This window comes from Bactrocera oleae, chromosome 3, assembly GCF_042242935.1.
Source record: "Bactrocera oleae isolate idBacOlea1 chromosome 3, idBacOlea1, whole genome shotgun sequence".
NCBI classification, from domain to species: domain Eukaryota; kingdom Metazoa; phylum Arthropoda; class Insecta; order Diptera; family Tephritidae; genus Bactrocera; species Bactrocera oleae.
This window is the reverse complement of record NC_091537.1, coordinates 44071-63231: the sequence shown is the minus strand read 5'-3', so window position 1 is coordinate 63231 and position 19161 is coordinate 44071. Positions and strand designations below refer to the sequence as shown.

The 19161-nt window shown below is 31.1% G+C and overlaps 3 protein-coding genes across 8 annotated transcripts in view; 1 reads left to right on the top strand and 2 right to left on the bottom strand.

Moving 5' to 3' along the window:
• LOC106614954 (uncharacterized) overlaps positions 1 to 19161 on the top strand; it is a 69063-nt gene that overhangs the window by 45825 nt on the left and 4077 nt on the right. Inside the window, exon 1 of one of the 3 annotated variants that reach the window (XM_036369757.2) lies at positions 18789 to 18952. The exons of the other annotated variants lie outside the window; for them this stretch is intronic. Coding sequence (XP_036225650.1) covers positions 18897 to 18952 — 56 coding nt within the window. The 5' untranslated portion in view covers positions 18789 to 18896. Of the gene's footprint in view, positions 1 to 18788; positions 18953 to 19161 lie in introns of those variants that run through there. 3 annotated transcript variants of the gene reach the window in all.
• AstC (Allatostatin C) lies at positions 497 to 7585 on the bottom strand. Of its 3 annotated transcripts, none has more exons than XM_014230907.3 (4): positions 7388 to 7585; positions 2728 to 2855; positions 1515 to 1642; positions 497 to 1461 (listed from the first exon to the last, which is right to left on the bottom strand). In XM_014230907.3, exons 2-4 carry the CDS (start codon positions 2824 to 2826, stop codon positions 1317 to 1319), a joined length of 372 nt encoding a protein of 123 aa, XP_014086382.1. In that variant the 5' UTR covers positions 2827 to 2855; positions 7388 to 7585; the 3' UTR covers positions 497 to 1316. The 3 variants fall into 3 exon arrangements, with proteins under 3 accessions (XP_014086382.1, XP_014086385.1, XP_014086384.1); XM_014230910.3 differs by having other exon boundaries at positions 497 to 1440; positions 7388 to 7583; XM_014230909.3 differs by lacking the exons at positions 2728 to 2855; positions 7388 to 7585 and adding exons at positions 1712 to 1784; positions 1867 to 1980.
• Positions 15022 to 17316, bottom strand: AstCC (Allatostatin double C). Of its 2 annotated transcripts, none has more exons than XM_036369759.2 (3): positions 16278 to 17316; positions 15689 to 15958; positions 15022 to 15604 (listed from the first exon to the last, which is right to left on the bottom strand). In XM_036369759.2, exons 1-3 carry the CDS (start codon positions 16719 to 16721, stop codon positions 15416 to 15418), a joined length of 903 nt encoding a protein of 300 aa, XP_036225652.1. In that variant the 5' UTR covers positions 16722 to 17316; the 3' UTR covers positions 15022 to 15415. The 2 variants fall into 2 exon arrangements, with proteins under 2 accessions (XP_036225652.1, XP_014086392.1); XM_014230917.3 differs by having other exon boundaries at positions 15022 to 15625; positions 16278 to 17314.

Here is a 19161-nt window from a genome sequence, read left to right as displayed (position 1 = left end):
ATAGGAAATTTAAGGAAGTTTCAAGTAATGATATTTTATATTAAGCTACTGAACATTCATAAACATTTATGGCGTGCCAGTAGTACTTACTGATGGCCAGCTGACTCACACTCGTTACATACTTGTAGAGTGAAGAATGTATTTCCACGATGCACATAGATTTGCTTTCATTTTCACGAGCCCCGGGAAAATAATTTCCTGACACCTTTTATTCAAATATTTTTTCATTTTCACAAACTCCAAGGGCAGTCCCTTATAGAGTTCCAATGATTATTACTCCAATATTTTGCAACGAACTGCTGTATTCTTCCATAAATTCTATTCATATTATTGTGTATAAGATGAAGTACAACCCATTTGCTACTAATCTAAAAAAATCTTGAATATTATATTATATAGGATATATCCAAAAGCTGTCTTCGTATCGCCACTTCTGTGTTTTCTATGTTTAAACTTGTAATTAATAACTTATATTCATAAAGTAAAACTATGTTAATTAATTTCACACTCCGTTTTTTTATTATTATTTCTTAAATATTCATATGTAGGTGTTATTTATTCAGTTTTAAAATAATATGCACACTTATTGTTTCATGTTTGGCGAATACTCGGAAAAATATATTAATGTTTTTTATTAGAAATATTTTGTATCTGAAATATTAAAGTGTCGGTATATAAGTGTGCATATATATATATGCATGTATTTACCACACCATATACATTCCATCTTAAATGAAATTAAGCAGTTAAATAAAGATACATAAACAGATGATAAATATATACACACATATATGCATATATGCTCTAAATATTATAATATATAATTGTATTTTAAAATCATATAATGAGCTGTGAGGTAATTATTTATTTAGTAATTTAATATCTACAAACATATACTATTTTCCTTTATTTCTTCTTAAGATAAAAAGAAAAAATGAGTACTTAAGAAGTAGGTATATTTTGATTATTAATATCTGAATACTATAATAATGCACTTACATACATTTAGATATATTTTTGGATACACGTTTATGGCATTCAACATTAGTTAATATGCGAAGGAAGGTAGAAAAAAAACACTTTATTATGATGTACATAAATACATACGTAAATATTTAACAGGATCAAAGAAGCTTTCTGTTTGAAATGTTGATTCTAAGTGACTTTTTAAATAGCGAACTGCTTAATATTTTAAACATTTTTGTTATTAGTGTTTAACATATATTTACAAATACAAGCTTATATATACATATGTATGTAAGAAAGTTTCGTCATTTGTATTGGAGTTCGTAGTTTTGGTTACATCACCCAGCATTTTATTTTTTAAAGCAGGAAATGGGGTTAAAGTAGCATTGACGATATCTAACTTGGCGTTTTGTCTCAGGCATACGGAAAAGTTCGTTCATGCCGCTGCTCCACCCAGGTGTGCGAATATAAGATCTGTTAAGAGTATCAAAAGAACTGGATTACTATTAGTTTGCTGCAAAAGAGATAGTTTATAAGAAATGATATACGTAGGTCTATATTGCGCGATTAACATTTGCAGGCGATCAAAAGGAACGGCAGAGTAAGTTGAAGGCACTGGGAGCTCATAGTAGGTATTACGCACTTCGTCGACATCCTGTCCAAAATTATCTAGATCCTGCAATTAAATTTATTAGTCAGTACAAATTTCTTCATGTTTTAGAAATTGTTTTATATTATCATATACTATAATATTAATATCATTTTTGGCAATGAACGGCCTTCGTCTTCCGCAGGACTTTAAAGATAACGTACTAAAGCTTTGTACGTGACATGACGTCAAACCGAAAATTTCACATTATTCATTCTCGAACGACAATCCTTAAAGAATTTTCAAGTTACCATTGCATATATGTGTACTACTTCAGTGCGATATATTCTTCTCAAACTTTTACGAACCAATTTAAGGTTTTACAATGTTTACAAATTTAAATTTTATATACTATCGTTTTTCAATTACACATACATATGTATTTATAAAGCTGTGTCACTTGAGAGCAAAAAGAAAATTTAAAAAAAAAATGAAGCCAATGAAGAAGTGTTTTTGAGTGATAACTGAATATGAATAGAGCTTTGTATCTTAGCTTGCTAGCACGATTCAACTATGGTAGGTTGTGTCGATAACCCAAAAACAACAATTTGTCAAAAGTAATTAGATCCATAATGTCAAAATCAGCCGTTTTGCTTTGTATTGGAAGATAATTTCTAGAAACTAGCAGATATCTCAGGTTTTTACGCAGTCAAATTGCAGAAAGATTGCTAGCTGGTGATAGTTAGCAGTTAATATTTTGTTATTTTGTTTGCTAATTTCTGCTAGCTTTCGTTTCATTACTTCTTCGTCAATTCATTTTTTGTGAATATAACTTCTCAATTCGCTCAGTCATCTTCTTTCTGATAGCTAGAAGCTACTAGCAGTTAAGAATCAAACTAATTGATTCACTTAAAAAACATATTGGCTGGAATGTTTGAAAATATATTTTTGAATCACAAAAACAAAGCAAAACAGCTGATATTATGAGAAAAAACACTTTTGACAAATTGTTGTTTTTGGGCTATTGATACAACTTAATAATAATTGAATCATGTATGTACACTATTATGAAGAATTCAAAGCAATCACGTAGGTATCATATTCTTCGAATTTTTTTTATAGAGTTTCGTTCATATACACATCAACATTTAAGTATGTATTTTTCGAATTACCTGATCGTTGCCGAGTGCACTTTGGGGTCGCGACTCAATTGAATCAATTGTCATCATTAGTAGGGCATAAAACATAGAGATTGTTATTATTTTCATCATTTTTCCTATTTTAAATCCAATATTTTGCGCTGAAAAAATAAAAGAAAACTATATTTTGATATATAACTGAAATATTAAATTAGGAACACATATTTACATATGTATGTATGTATTTTCAAACATTCATTGTATATAAAAAACACAATCTTCAAATAATTGACAAGAGAAATAAGAGTTTATAACATCTTTTCCCGTTTAGTTATCTAGACGATATACCATAAGTCCAATGTAGGCTTGTGTGTATTTGTGAACATATACAGAACGTAATTATATTGTACTATTACAATTTACTTATGTATATAACTTCCGATGATTGAATTGCATGTAATTACCACCGTAATACAGAAAACCGCAAATGTCTTCTTTATATGTATAATAGAGAATATTCCTCTAACTATTACTAATGCAAAATCATGATAAGTGTGTACACATTGGACATTTGCAATGTGACATTTAAAATACGTATATGTTTTTTTAATTAAATGCCATGAAAAAAATCATTCATAAACAATTAAGAAATTACTACCTTAAGTTCGTGGAAATACAGATTTAGATACTTTCAGAATTAAGATTAATAGGCATACAATGATAAGTTTACTTAGTTATTGATGAAATACGTATGTATTTTAATAAAGTGAATTTCCGTATCACGCTTGGTATTTTCGGCTAGATCGGTTATGAGTTATACCTATTTAAGTTCTACTAAAATGGGCCGGAGTGTAAGAACATAAGAAATTGTTTTCTGAATATTATTTAAGTAATAGCAAGCTATTATTTTATTAAACAAATCAATATTTTCCATTTATTAAGTTATTTATTTCTGAATACGACGCCAAAAATTATATTATCCAAGCTCCGGATATTAGCTAGAAATATTGTATAAAAACTTTAACTCATCTGAATTTATTATTTGAATTTTTTAAGTATATGGTAAAATTAGTGGATTACAATTCTATAACCCATATTCTTTAAGCAAATCACATCACATAGAAGTGTGTAATATAAAAAGCTTCTACGTCTGTAAGGCAACAATGCTACTACTCGATTGAAACGTAATATTTTTGTAACAAGTAGCAAGATTCATTTCCGCAAATCGTGCCAGACTAGTTTCAGTGCTGGAAATGCCAAATGAATACAGAGCAATAGCATTGAAAGGAATAAAAAGTTTAATTGCAATTCTGCAACACGATTTCGTATTTGCCACAAACAATACGTTAAGGTATCAATGTTGCAAGCCTTAACAATAGAAGAATGAATAACATATAACTAAGAATTAAAACGTATGTTTTACAGTATAAGAATTGTTTGAAAAGTTTTAGATAAGGGCTTCTTTTAAAATTACTTCAATTTATATATGTAATAAAAAAACTTATGAGTTCGAAAAGTTTTATGGCAGTGAAAATACGTGTATACAATTTAATTCATACATCAAAATTAGTACTGTAAATGTGCCTTAAAATGCACATATAAAGACCTTTTTTTAATTAGTCGAGTAAACATTTAAATCCTTCTAGTATGAAGTCGATTAGATCCAGTACTTTACTATCATAATTTCCTCATTAAGGCAATTAGATTAACTGGTTGCGTGGATGAAAAATGGAAATAATGTATGCAGGAGATTGTAAATATACATACATATGTATATATGTACTTACAAATGTAGGTATGTGTAAATGTACACCTACGACCACGGCTTATTCTTTGTCATTTAGAGTATATTTGTGTATTAGAGGATGAAGAATGTATGCATATCTTCAATCAAAAATCCGCTGCCATAAAACGAGGCAATATTAATTTCACACGTCCAATGCCGCTTTTACAAGGAAACTGGCATGCAGCCCATACTGTAGTAAAGAACAACTTACAACTTTTTAGGTTACTCCGAATAAATGAATGCATATTAATAATTTACCGGTGGTTTAACCTTTTTACAATACATTATAGTAGTATACTATGAAATACGGATAGTACTATTATTTAAAAAATTAAAATCCAACTTATTTCAACAAAACTTAAAAAAAAAACGGAAATACAAGCCTACAAAATGATTTATTGCTTCAAAAGTATTTTATTACTTAAATCAAAGAAAATTTAGTACTTTTTTACTAATGGCATTTGTAAACATTAGGTTATCGTCGCCTACGACTACTTTTGAAACGTAGTCCTAAAATTTTTTATCATGGCACAGTAAAAGTATCAGATTTCATTGTCATTACAATTTAATTTTCTGCTCATATATATGTATTTACTGTCATAACATGCAAATTTATTGTGGCTGTTAACTTACAAGAAAAGATTTCTTTCAAACAAAACCGCATACACAAGTATGTATGTATACCGAATTGGTGTGATGTTATTGAAGTATATATGAATAGATTTATTAAAAAATAAAAAACTAGTAAATTTGTTTAGTAATTGGAATTTTCCCTTTTCTCTATATACATATGTTTGTACATACGCTACATCTTTTACTAACCTACTTTTAATATTAACTCTGAATAATAATTGCCAATTATTACTATTTAATGAAAATATCGGATAATTATTTTTGGCGAAGCATGAAATTTTCTCACGGTTTTATTGTCACTTAAAAGCAATTGGCGACTCTCGTATCAAACTCCGTTTTTTATTGTGAAAAATTAAATGTTAACCCTAGCAAGAGAAATATAGTGTCTTAGCTTTATTGTATGTATTGTAGTATGTATGTTGATCATTGGGTTGCTGATGTATTGTTGCTATAGTCTCCAATTCAAAACTGCTCGCTGTTCAAATGCAGTTAACGACAATACATAAATTAATGCACGTACATACCCATAAACATGTATGTATAGTGCCCATAATTTTTGATATCAAATTTCAAATTAACTTGCAAATGTTATTTATCAGACCAATAAACATGTCCTGATTATGAGGGTTTTATTTGATGTACTTATGTTCGCTTACTTTTTGTTGAACGAAAGTTACTGCTGTATCACAACGGAAGTATTACAATACAATTATTGTTAATGTTTACATATATTTTGAACACTTTGCCTTTATGTTTCTAAAAGTTTTATTCATGTTTGTGGGACACAAATTACGCATTTATGTTCTAAAAACACTAGTCAGATGATGTCAAACTTGCTATGCTGCTACTAAACCATATTTATGCGTTCATATGTAGGATAAACAGGTATTCACCCACAAGTATAAGAACATATAAATACTCATAAATATGTAAGTATTGTGTTGAATTAGGAACATGCGATTTTATGATAACCAACTAATCCAATTTTATTGCAATGGATTCCATTCATATTCGCATACTGATAAATTGGAACACATGTGATATTAAAAAATTAGATAATGGGTTTAACAGGAAACAAAAAAAATTGCTAAACGCAGCTGATTTGTCTGTTAGTTGCACTACGGTGCAGAAAATTTAAATTAATTGCAAAGTATTTAATTCATTTTGCTATCAACCAAATACTTTTATTGTAAGAAAAATTTGTTATTTTCATATTAATGGTGAATTAATAAATTTTTTGAAATCTTGTTGCTGGTTGAAAACGATCCGTTGACATAACATGCCATAGCTGTATGTATGTAACAGCGAAAAGTTCATACATATGTCCTTACCTAGTTAGAAACCACCAAAACCGATCACAAAAACAAATATGTTAGTTTCTTTAAAATTCTCATTCCATTACATTTTATACCCAATTAAGGCATTTCACGTTTCATTGTTACTTCTGATAATTTGTGTGTATTTACTCATTTAGTTCGTTAGCCGCAATCAATGCCAATGAACTTAAAGTTTTTGGAAATAAGTTAAAAATCATTACAAATGATAGATAAACAATGACAAATGCTTTGACTTTTAGAGCTATTTACAAGTGTATTGGTACTGATACATTATCACCGTCAGGCTCCCTTCGCATGCAAACAAATTCACAAAATCAAATAAATACAAAAGCTTTCAAATTTTTAAGAAATATTAAAAAAACCAAAATATTAAATTTAAACTTAGAATAGTACTTATATTGGTTGCATACTTCATGTGTTGATCAAATAAAATATATATTACCAAAGGACTCTAGAAAAGTATGCAATGGTAAAGTAATAGTGTAAATCTAGTTTAGTGGTCAAATTTTCCCCTTGATATACAGTTTTAAAATTTCGTAAAATAAAGCTAAAATATTCATACTTTCATTGAAGCCTTTCATAATACAATTCCGTCTTCCAATTTTTAAAGCATTAATATTAATTGTATGGCGATACATACTAAAGTAATAGATTCCTTAGTTATTAGTATCGCTTAATCGGTAAAAGAAGCCATTTCATTCTGACTAACCTCACAGATTGTAGTTCATATACATTATTATTTGTTGTTATTGAAATAGATTACCTTAAAAATTTTAGTTGTACAAATAATACTGACATTTTGAAAGCACATCCAAATGAAGAAAGAACAGAAGTACTTGTACATATACATACATTATTTTTTGGCTTATAAATAATGTTAAACAATATACACCTATATAAATATTAAAAATTATGAATATTTATATGCCACACTTACCGTTGATAAATTACAGAATATGTAGGTATAACAATTTGTTTACAAATTTAATACGATTAAACCAATTAAACTTTGTTTTACCAAAATTCACTTTTTTATCTTGTGTTGAAAGTTCAAAACCTCAACTTTACGCCTAGAATTATTTCTTTGTATTGTTGTTCACACTGTTAACTATGCTGGCAATCTGACGCCGTATCAATCGCTACCTAGCTTTTTATACAGAATAGCTCGAAAAGTTGGTTAGCTTACATGCGCACCCGCAACATTCACGTCAACATCAACGACGTCTACATAAACGTGTAGCATGGCCGATAAATCCATCGTAGTCAAAATGCAAAAGCAACACTTAATATAAAGGCTACCAGCAGGAACAATCGGCAACTCGATGTATAATCACCTCGAACTCGGTTCGTTATTATCATTTCCTACTAGATTGTATTATAATATGTAATTATGTGTGACACTGTTAATAGGGTTGTAAAAGCTGTATTTGTGTGTGTAATGGACATGCATCCTCGGCCATCATAATCTGAAAATAAGAAGTGTAAATATGTACATTCATTTATGTGTACAAATATGTGTTGATGCAACTTTTATTGGAAACATGTTGCTCTGACTTTGTTTTGTATTGGTAGTAACGAATACTTAGAAGCTTGATACCTGTTGCGTATTCCTATTTTCTGTCAAAGAAAGTGTTAACCGAAACACAATGATATGATGATTGCAGCAATATTTACAATTAATAATTTACTCACGAAAATATAAATTTTTTTATAAATTATGGATATGAATTACCTTTTCTGTTCTGTTCTTCTCTGACCTATGTTCTTTTTCCCTCATATATGTATATATATACATATATATGTATATGAAAAAGTTCAGCAGCTGCTGTTTCCCAAACCTATTATTTTCTTTTTATACTCTCGCAACATGTTGCTACAGAGTATAATAGTTTTGTTCACCTAACGGTTGTTTGTAGGATATATATTACCAAATGAGATAGATATAGGGTTATATATAATACTTATATATTTATTAATGATCAGGATGACAAGACGAGTTTAAATACGGGTCTGTCCGTGCAAGCGATAACTTAAGTAAAAAATTAGATATCTTAATGAAACTTGCTACGAATGGATGAAACTTGCTATAATTGCTGATGGGCGTAATCGGATAAATACCATGCCCAGAAAACGCCATTGAACGAAAACCTATAAAGTGCCATAACTAAGCACTTAATTACGATAAATAACTGTAATTTGGTACAGTGGGGGCTAAAATTTTGTAAAGGTGGGCGTGGTCTACGCACCCGAAATAGTTTAATGTACGTATCTTCCAAACCGTTTAAGCTAAATTAACAAAACTTCCTGAAAGAAGTTTGTTTTCGGATCTCTTTATATAGTGTGAAAATGGGTAAAATCAGATAATAACCACCATCATACTCTATATAACTGTTATGTTGAAAACTACTAAAAGACACTGAATGGTAGGGAAGAGATTTATAGAAGCAGGTGTAAAAATTGGAGAATGCACGTGGCTACGCCCATTTTTAGGCGATATCCTATATCTCAGGAACTATTGTACTTATCTAATATCAACCAAATTTGGTGTGTGAACTTTTTCAAACATTGCTATTACACACGATATCGGTTGACAACCACGTCTACTTCCCATATATCAAACTTCTGAATTCTATCTGATTCTCTCATTTTACAGTATACATATCAAACATCAATAAAATTATCAGAGTAAAACAAATTGTACTCTCAAGGTATTTAATCTTATGCCTAAATATTGTCGAATTAGGGTTATAACCATTCTGTTATTGAAATTCGGGGAGAATATTTTTGTGATGACAGCATGCCCTTGTGCCAAAAATGGATAGAATGGAATCGGGTGAATACTTCCTTTAATTCTCCCTACCTAATATAAATATTTCGAACTTCCGGTTGACTTCATGCCGCGTCTATCGGTCACTATGGCCTATCTAATAACAGTGTATCTTCTTGTCTGTGATTGTAAATAATGAATGTAATACTTCCTACTTTTACTTAAAATATAGGTATACGAAAATGCCATACTATAACACTTTACCTTGCGATAGTATAAAAATTTAGTTCAGTTTCACCCGAATTTAGCCTTTCCTTACTTGTTATATATGAATATATCACATCACTTATCAATTTAGGAAAGTAGGTTCGGGTGCAGATGAAGCATTCAATTTCTGTAAAATATTTTCATGTGTCTATCCTAACTTATATAAATATGCTAGATAATTTCATTAATTTTAAGGTATATGGGACTATAGCACCGAATACCGTTTTGCTGCAAAATGCATGCTCCCACATTATTAGTAATATATTAATTAATATACATACCTCACTTTTTAATCGATTTAGCGGTATTACGCCCAATGTTAAATTTTTAAACGGAAAATGTTGGCAGCTTATTTGGAAATTGCACAATAATACATTTTTTTAAAAAAGACGGCGTGCGGGTTCAACAATATAATTGCAATACAAACACACATAAATCCATTCGTATTTAGATCAGCTTTAGGTGATACAAACAATCATTGGATTAACAAAACTAGTATGCTCTAATGTAAAATGTTCATTAACTGTTTACTTTATTTTGACAAAAATAATCAATTTCTCTTTGTCAAGGATAATGGAAATATTTCTGTTGCTAGTTATGGTGAACTGAATATATACGTGCAAACTTATATATACTTGTATATTCATATGTGTATATAAACACTCTTGATCATATCCGAAGCTTGAGCCAATGTGGCAATAAAATATATTCTTTTATGTTAAATTATGACTTGTTAGTGAGATAGCTGTACTGTAAATTTAACTATTCTCTCTCCTTTCTATCCTCATATATTACCATTACAATATAGTAAGTACATTTTGCACACTACACCTAAACTTTGCATCATTATGCAAGGACCGCTTCAAAGTACTCGAATAGTAGAAGCGATGTCACGTTTACTTGTGTTTGTAAAAATAATTGAATGTTCCTTTCAACTAAGAATTTTTACAATACATACATTTACTCTAAAAAATATACGTTACGTATATATTCATGTATCTAGCGAAATATCTTTACACATTAACAACGATGTTCGAATGTTGTTATCAATGACGACTTCTCTTTATGGCTGAAGAATACATTAAAAAGTTTTATTGGTTAATATTGTTAAGCATCAAGATGAAAGCAATGTTCCATGTTATTCTATGAATTACAATGTTTAATATGTAAATATTCCTGGGGATAACTTTACTATTAGAAACTTTGTGTATTTAAATTTTAAGTATTTTACGCTAGTACACATGTTCATACGATCGTTTTAAGCTTAAAAATGGGGTAATGGAAATTTGTTGAAAATAGTTTTAACAAGAAAAAACGTTAGCTTCGGTTGCACCGAGCTATATGCTATAGTGACTCGATGTGAACAAATTCTTCAGAAATTTCGTGATGATATTTCGTCAAATTAAAAAGCTTTCCATACAAGCACTTGATTCCAATCGTTCAGTTTGTATGGTAGTATATGCTATAGAGGTCCGATATCAGCCATTCCGAAATGAGCAGCTTCCTGGGAATAAAAGTACGGGTGCACAATTTCAGAACGTTATCTCAAAAACTGAGGGACTAGTTCGCATATATACCGCCAGACAGATGGACATGGCTAAATGGACTCAGTTGGTCACGCCGACCATTTAAATATATATTTTATAGGGTTTATGTTGTTTCCTTTTGTTACAAACATCGTGGCAAACTTTATATACCCTGTTCAGGGTATAATTACCCAATTGATCTAGACATTGCACAATTTATGTGCAGCCATTGCTAAAATATTTGCAAATTTCTACAAATAAAAAACCGTGTTATAAATATTTTTAAACATTATCGATTTTTCGAAATTTCAGTTAATTTATCAAATAGTCAAGTTTCGGTTTTTCACATAAACTAAAAGTCGCATTATATGAGCATTTTCAAAGGCTGTGTAGAACTACAAATATAGTTTACGAATACAAGATATCTTATTAATTTTGGCTAAATTGGACCATAAAAGGTTCTGTAATCTATTAAATTATTATAAATCCGTTATTAATTCAACATTCAAACAGCTTCAGCGTTTAAATGTATTTTTATTTTAAAATCTGCATATTATTATAGCTTTTCAATAAAGCACAAAAATTACAAATAAATATGAAAATATACATAAAGGTTGTCATATATCTCCCTTCCGCTTTTTTGTCTTTTGAATTTCGCGGCTATGTACAAAGCGCTACAGAGCTCGTATCTGGCAACACTATACATAATTTGAAAGGTCTTGACATAACCTACAAAACAACGCTATGCATGATTAGTTTGGATATTGCGTTCAACAGTTATAGACGTGTAAACATGGAGTTCACTAACGCCGAAATTCGCGCTATTTTAAAGTTTTCCTTCGTTAAAGGCAAATCCGCTAGAGAAACGTTCCGTGAGATTAATGGTGTTTTGGGGGATGGTACTCTATCACTTCGAACCGCGGAGGAATGGTTTCGACGATTCAGAGCCGGTGAAAACGACACCATGGATAAGCCAGCCGGCGGAAGACCTGTGACGACAAATACCGATCAAATCATGGAATACATCGAGTTAGACCGGCATATGGCATCTCGTGACATCGCCCAGGAGATGGGAGTTAGTCACCAAACCATTTTGAACCATCTGCAGAAGGCTGGATACAAAAAAAAGTTTGATGTTTGGGTGCCGCATAATTTGACGCAAAAAAACCTTCTGTACCGAATCAACGCCTGCGATATGCTGCTGAAACGGAACGAACTCGTCCCATTATTGAAGCGGATGGTGACTGGCGACGTAAAATGGATCACATACGACAATATCAAGCGAAAACGGTCGTGGTCTAAGGCCGGTGAATCGTCCCAAACAGTGGCCAAGCCGGGATTGACGGCCAGGAAGGTTTTGCTGTGTGTTTGGTGGGATTGGAAGGGAATCATCCACTATGAGCTGCTCCCATATGGCCAGACGCTTAATTCTACCATCTACTCCAACTCCAATTCTACCAACAACTGGACCGCTTGAAGCAGGCGATCGACCAGAAGCGTCCAGAATTGGCCAACAGGAAGGGTGTAGTGTTCCACCAGGACAACGCCAGACCACACACTTCGTTGATGACTCGTCAGAAGCTACGGGAGCTCGGATGGGAGGTTTTATCGCATCCACCATATAGCCCGGACGTAGCGCCAAGTGATTACCACCTGTTCCTGTCCATGGCGAATGCCCTTGGTGGTGTGAAGTTGAACTCAAAAGAGGCTTGTGAAAAGTGGCTGTCCGAATTCTTCGCAAATAAGGAGGGGGCTTCTACGAGGAAGGTATTATGAAGTTGCCGTCTAGATGGAAACAGATCATCGAACAAAACGGCGCATATTTTAACTAAATCCGATCACTGTAACACTTTTTATAAAGCATTGAATGAAGAGCAAAAAAGCGGAAGGGAGATATATGACAACCTATTTAAGTACTATTGTAAATAAAAATACCAACAAACTCATATGTATATAAAAGGATACCAAGAAACATTAAATCATGAGAACCTTTAACAACAAACAAATGTAAAAACACATCAATAGTGTTGACAAAATTTTTTTATTTTACAAATGCCCCTGAAGTTTCAGTTTTTGTCCTAAAAAAGAATTTAACGCAAACAAGGCCTTTTTTATATTAAAACTATTCCTTTCAAAGTTATACGCCGTTAAAGTTATGCATCAAATGTACTGAACATTCATATATGGTAGTACTTTGTCGTATGGGCAACACAAAAGTTATAAATCCCTTGTTTGAATGCTAAAAAGATACCAAGAAAAGAAAACCTCTTATAAATACAGGTACAGTACATTTGACGCATAATTTTAACTGTGCATAACTTTTAAAGGTGTGCTTTTATGAAAAAATCATTAACACCTTTTTATTGAGCGGAAAATTTTGTATTACAATATAATTTTTTCAAAGTTGTAGATTTAGTTGCTGAATGCAAAATATAATTTATGCACGGTTTAAATTGAAAATGAAGAGCTTGTTTATGTCCTTTTTTAACGGCGATTGCAGAAAAAACCAAACAGTCTAAAATCTCTTTAGAGATCTCATGGATCTCGATGGGCACTTGAAATGAAAATACTCACCCTAGCCAGCCTAGTTTTATGAGGTAGAAATATTTCCCCGATAACAGAAGCCACTATTCATTATTCTGGAATTTTTAAGGGTGTTAGGTTAATGAAAAAAGATAGTTGATGTTTTCGCCTCCATTTATAAAACATCTATTCATTCACTTCCATACTTTCATGTTCAAGAAAAGATACAGTTGGAGATATGAAATGAAAACTCGTGATTGTAAATTATTTAAATATCTTGAGAAAATTGTATTATATTGTCGTGCCTGATCTGGTTGTTGAGTTTTAGGGATTATTATTCATTTTTAAATTAAATTTACTTTCTAGAAATTGTAGAAGTGGTTGAGCTTCTTCAAAGGCAAAATTGACATTAAACTCATTGGCACAGTGTGCAAATCTTCTCCTAATTCTGCTGCACTAGATGAAGTATAATATATACCAATAATGCTCTATGTATGAATTTTAGTATATCGTTAATTCGCTGGTTCGGAGTGATGTTGAGAACAATCATTGCCACAGTCTGCCCGCTTTCTATGACACATTCGCCCGCACAAATATCTTCAACTGCAGCAGCATTTACAGCCAACCAGTTAATTTGTTGTAAATTCATATCCATATGTGGAGTGACAATATTTATTCTGTCAGTGTAGTTATGGTAGACAGCTACCCCAATAGCTCTTACATTGGGACATTTCAAATGGACTATACAATCGAAGTTCGGCACATCCACAGCTTCTTCATTGATTATCCAAGTTTCCGACAATAATAAAATAGACGTAATTTAGAGAGAATAATGAAAGAATTAACATTAACATTAACATTAACACTAACATTAACATTAACATTAACTTTTACATTAACATTAACATCAACATTAACATTAACATTATCACTAACACTAGCATTAACATTAATATTAACACTTACATTAACATTAATATTAACATTAACATTATTATTAACATTACTCCGAATCTGTCGCGTTTTCGTTTCTCTCCCGTGTTTCCTTCAGTCCGATTGCAGCCCAACGAGTGCAAAGAAGTTTACTTCAATAAATGAATTTGGGAAATAACGCACATCCTAATATACATAAGTATGTATATTAATTATGACTTCAAATATTATCATAAAAAAATTATAATATTTTTATAACAAATATCACTGATAAAACTTAGTGTTCGGTTTATACATTTAAGAGTAATGTAACTGTTTAAGTAATGCTAACCATAAAGACATGTAACTTTCAAAACATTTGATGCTTCATTCTGCAATAATAATTTCCTCGTGTAGATAATTAAAGTACATTTTTTTGCCCACGCCTTACCTACAATATGTAGATAAATACATACTAAGGTAACAAACAGAATGAAAGTCATAAATTAATCAAAAGAGAAGCCACTCAAACACTTTTTTACAAATAAATTTATTATAACATGAATGGAAATAGGGGTCACATCTATATCCTATAATATATTATAATTTATAAGGGTTGCACACACTTGCTTATTTTCTGCACAAATCATTATGGAAAATATGATGAACGTATGTAATTCATGGAAATGTTGAGTTAATTCGTCGCAATTCCGTATAAATATATGTATAGATAATTAAAAGCAGTGATCCTTAATGGTACGTTGGAATAAATTTGGAATTGTGTCTTTATGATAGTTTCTCATTTAAGCATGGTATATATGTATGTAGGTATGTGTATGAGAAAAATGTGTACGTGTACATTTGTAATGTAATATGCCTACTTCATATATATTTATGTATATAACATTCGAATATATGCCTTCCCAAATACATATATTTCACATTTAAACTATTTGTAGCACTTTTAGTTTTAGAAGCAGCTTACTGCATTGAAATAACAACGCCAGTATATACGTCCTCCATTGCCCATTCCGTTTCGACCAACAATACCATTTAAATCACCAGAATCGTCATCTCTTGTTGCAGCACCCGTAAGCATCGCTACATCTTCGACGTTGCCAATGTTCCCTCCCAAATCCAAGTTATTGCTTCCTCTTCTCTGAAAGCTCTTTGCCATTAACTGAAAATTTCTCACACACATGCCCAAATCTCAATGCAATTATGCTTTAATTATCCAACTTACAGTTTCACCAGTGGCACGATTTATCGAATTTAGGTCTTTGAAATCGTAATCCATCACAACTGAAGGATCATCATCGCTGTACATATGATTACCATTGATTTGCTCATAATCATCACCATTACTAGGATTATTATCTTCCCTCATGTTGGCATATTTATCATTCTGTTCCGCATAAAAATCACTTATTTTACGACGTTCTTTTTCTAGAGCATGATGTAAAGCAACCATGAGTCGGTCTAATAAAAGAGCAGCTCGCTTAGGTACTACCATCTAAAAAGTAAATTTACCCCTTGACGTATAAGTAATTGTTAATTATGATATACAGTCAATTACATGCATGAAGAAGAGTAGATTTCCACTCAATATTGCTGTGTATATACCTTGTAAAAAGGAGAGCTTTAGCATACAAATATTTACTATGCAATTTAAATTAAAACTTTATTTCATTCAAAACGAATGCCAATAGAACCTCATTAGTGCAATAGTTAAGGAATCTATTAATTAGGAGCGTACATTAAATGGTTTGATCTAGACATGCTTATTAGAGTGCCAACGGCTATATTCATTATTATCACTAGCAATAACTCACCGGATACTCATCATAATTGGCTTCGACCCGATCATCAAGACTAAAAATTTCCTCAGGCTGACCACTACCAATACGTCGTTTGTTGTTGACAGTTTGTCTGTCTTCGATATCACCCTTGCTAGTATTGCTAATTATTATCTTCTCAGTAGCGGCAATACTTTTCGTTTTGCCACCTGTGGAATGTTCCCCGTTTATTAGATAGTGTGCGTCATCACTAGTTGTTAGATGATGTGCTGATATGTGACAACACATACATAAGTCGGCATGTTGCAGCAGTACGAATGCAATTAAAAGCAAAGCTAATTGTTTTTGAGGTATTCGGACGGAGACATGGATATTGGAATAATAACGTTTACGTGAAATTGAAAAGACATTAAACAATTGCTGTGGTCCAATGTTACTCTTAATTTTCAGCATATTTACTTTCAATGTTTTATGATGCATTTCCAATCATTAATAGTTCAGTATGTATATTCAGAAATATGGTTTCAAATCTAAAGAAATACCACGTCAAAATTGATGATGACGAATACAAATATATTTTCGACTTAATATGGCACTAATTCGATTACAATCTCAAATAGAGAAGGCCTATAACAGTTTGTCTCAAGTATTTTCCATCAATATTTTATTATTGATTTTCTTATTAATATCGATAATGCGAAGTTTTACAACGACTTATTTCAAGAATTTTTTTTTAATCCATCTGTTTGAATGGTAATATTCAGTTGCACTGGTGCTACTACGACTTTGGTCATGTCTTTTTATAGTAGCACTTCTTTACTATGTTTGAGTATCCTACAAGTCCTTGTATATGTATATACATATAACATAAGTACATAAGTATAATATATTTATTTTGCATTCTTATTTTTATGGTCATTAAAACATGTTTTTTCCATAGCAGCTCCTTAAGTCATTGCCACATCATACAAAGAAATGCTTTTTCAAAATCATCCGTCTTTTCGATATGTACATATATTTTTTGCTTATAAATCATCATGTTTCTGTGGTTGTTATAATTAATAATGTCCCAGATGCAGTATGTGTTATTACATACATATGTATTTATTTATACATACATGTGTATGCCAGTTGGTTTCAACCGGGTTGTAATAGTACGGACTTAACATAAAAAAAAACATTTTACAACGTATTCTGAGCGCCTTAAGCGTTTGGACGAAAATATCAATGTGGCTATTTCTTCTTGTTAACGAACGGGAGCATTTTCAATAAGTGCATACATTTTTCCACTTATTGTCAATATGCGTCCGCACACTATATACATTATATATGTATATATACCATACACTGTAATACTGTCAAATTCACTAGTTATAAACGACATTTGTAAAAGCGAACTTCCTGGATGCTTATAGCCTAAGATATGTTAGTTGCCAAATTCCAGTCAGAAATATATCAATCTCATACTAGTTCAAATAATATATAAAAATGTGATTAGAAAAGTGTTATAAAATAGGTAAAGTCTAATGTTTTCCGGTCTAGTTTAATTTTAAATTTGTGGATTTACACGTATTATACTCGTATTTCCTGACTACTTTGAGGTTTTACTGTAGATAGACATGTTCGTGTTCGTTTGTATGTTTACAAAACAGTATTCAACATAGACAACCATCCAACTTCATAGTATGAGCAGAAGAGATAGCAAAATAAATTGGATTTAAGAAAAGGTTTTGTAAATATATATCCAGAGGGTTCAAGAAAATTGTTAATAACATACTGATTAAACCACACTTTAAAATAAATGAATGAAATTCATTTTAGATGAAATCTAAATGTACCGAAAAGTGAAATTCTTATAAAATGAAACTAAGTTAAAGCAATTAATAAATTATCGTACTATGAAAGTCATCTTTGACATAAAATATGGAAATTTACCGGCATATTTAACAATTTTCTACTATTAAAGGGCTTTAATATTCCAAAGAATTACCAAATGAAAAAAAAGTATGCAGAGATTCGTGTTTTTAAAACCAGCCTTTATGAATATTGTAAACCTTTAATTAAGGTATGGATCAGATCAAACTAATTCCAAACTTTTAGTTTTCTATTTAATTATCGTTTTATGGGGAGTGGGCGAATTCGTGGTCTGATATGATTATAATATTATATATAACGTTAAGCTCATTTCTTCTTCACCAACAAATATAACAATAGTACATGATGCACAAAGCGGGCTAATCTTTTTCTACACTACAAACATTAATACTCCCTAACATACATACTCCCTAACATATGACGAACTTCATAATAATTTGCAGCTGAGCCAAGATTAAAAATTTTAACCAATTTCGAAATTCTAACTATATTTTCATACATATCTCATATACAAACAAATGGTAGGTAAACAAACCTAACCGACAGAGTATCTGTTGTTATATCCGATTCCGCAAAAATATATACCAACTCATAACACTAAATGTCAATTAAGCTAGAAGAAACTCGCAGCAGCATCCCTGTTCGTTTATTTGAGCATGCGCACGAACAGAATTGTATTTACCAGATTAAAGGAAATGTCAAAAAGAGAACTCAAAGGCTCGGCATTAAGTTAAGTAAAATATAGTTAAAATTAAGTAAAATATTGGCAATAAAAGAGGAATGCAGACAACCCATTACGATAAAAATAAACGAAAATACCACGATGCGAGCTATGAGTAAGAGAATTATCCGTAAATGCAATATAAATATGTTTTTGTAATAGCATTCCCTTTTGTGTGACAAGAAAAATAATTGCACTAGGAAAAAATTAATCTACACTCACATATTTGTATTTATTTAAACACTAACTTTTAGAAATGGATGAGTTTATGCCTTTTAAGAAAACAAGCCTATCTAATATTTATCAATTACTATGTTTAAAGAA

Excerpts from the sequence above, each read along its gene's own strand:
- AstC (XM_014230907.3), bottom strand. The coding sequence starts at position 2,826 with ATGATGAAAATAATAACAATCTCTATGTTTTATGCCCTACTAATGATG. Across the intron at positions 1,643-2,727 it reads GTGCACTCGGCAACGATCAG|GATCTAGATAATTTTGGACA; the intron begins GTAATTCGAAAA and ends ATTTAATTGCAG. Across the intron at positions 1,462-1,514 it reads ATCGCGCAATATAGACCTAC|TTCTTTTGATACTCTTAACA; the intron begins GTATATCATTTC and ends ATAGTAATCCAG.
- AstCC (XM_014230917.3), bottom strand. The coding sequence starts at position 16,721 with ATGCATCATAAAACATTGAAAGTAAATATGCTGAAAATTAAGAGTAAC. Across the intron at positions 15,959-16,277 it reads CCAATTATGATGAGTATCCG|ATGGTAGTACCTAAGCGAGC; the intron begins GTGAGTTATTGC and ends TTTACTTTTTAG. Across the intron at positions 15,626-15,688 it reads ATCGTGCCACTGGTGAAACT|TTAATGGCAAAGAGCTTTCA; the intron begins GTAAGTTGGATA and ends AGAAATTTTCAG.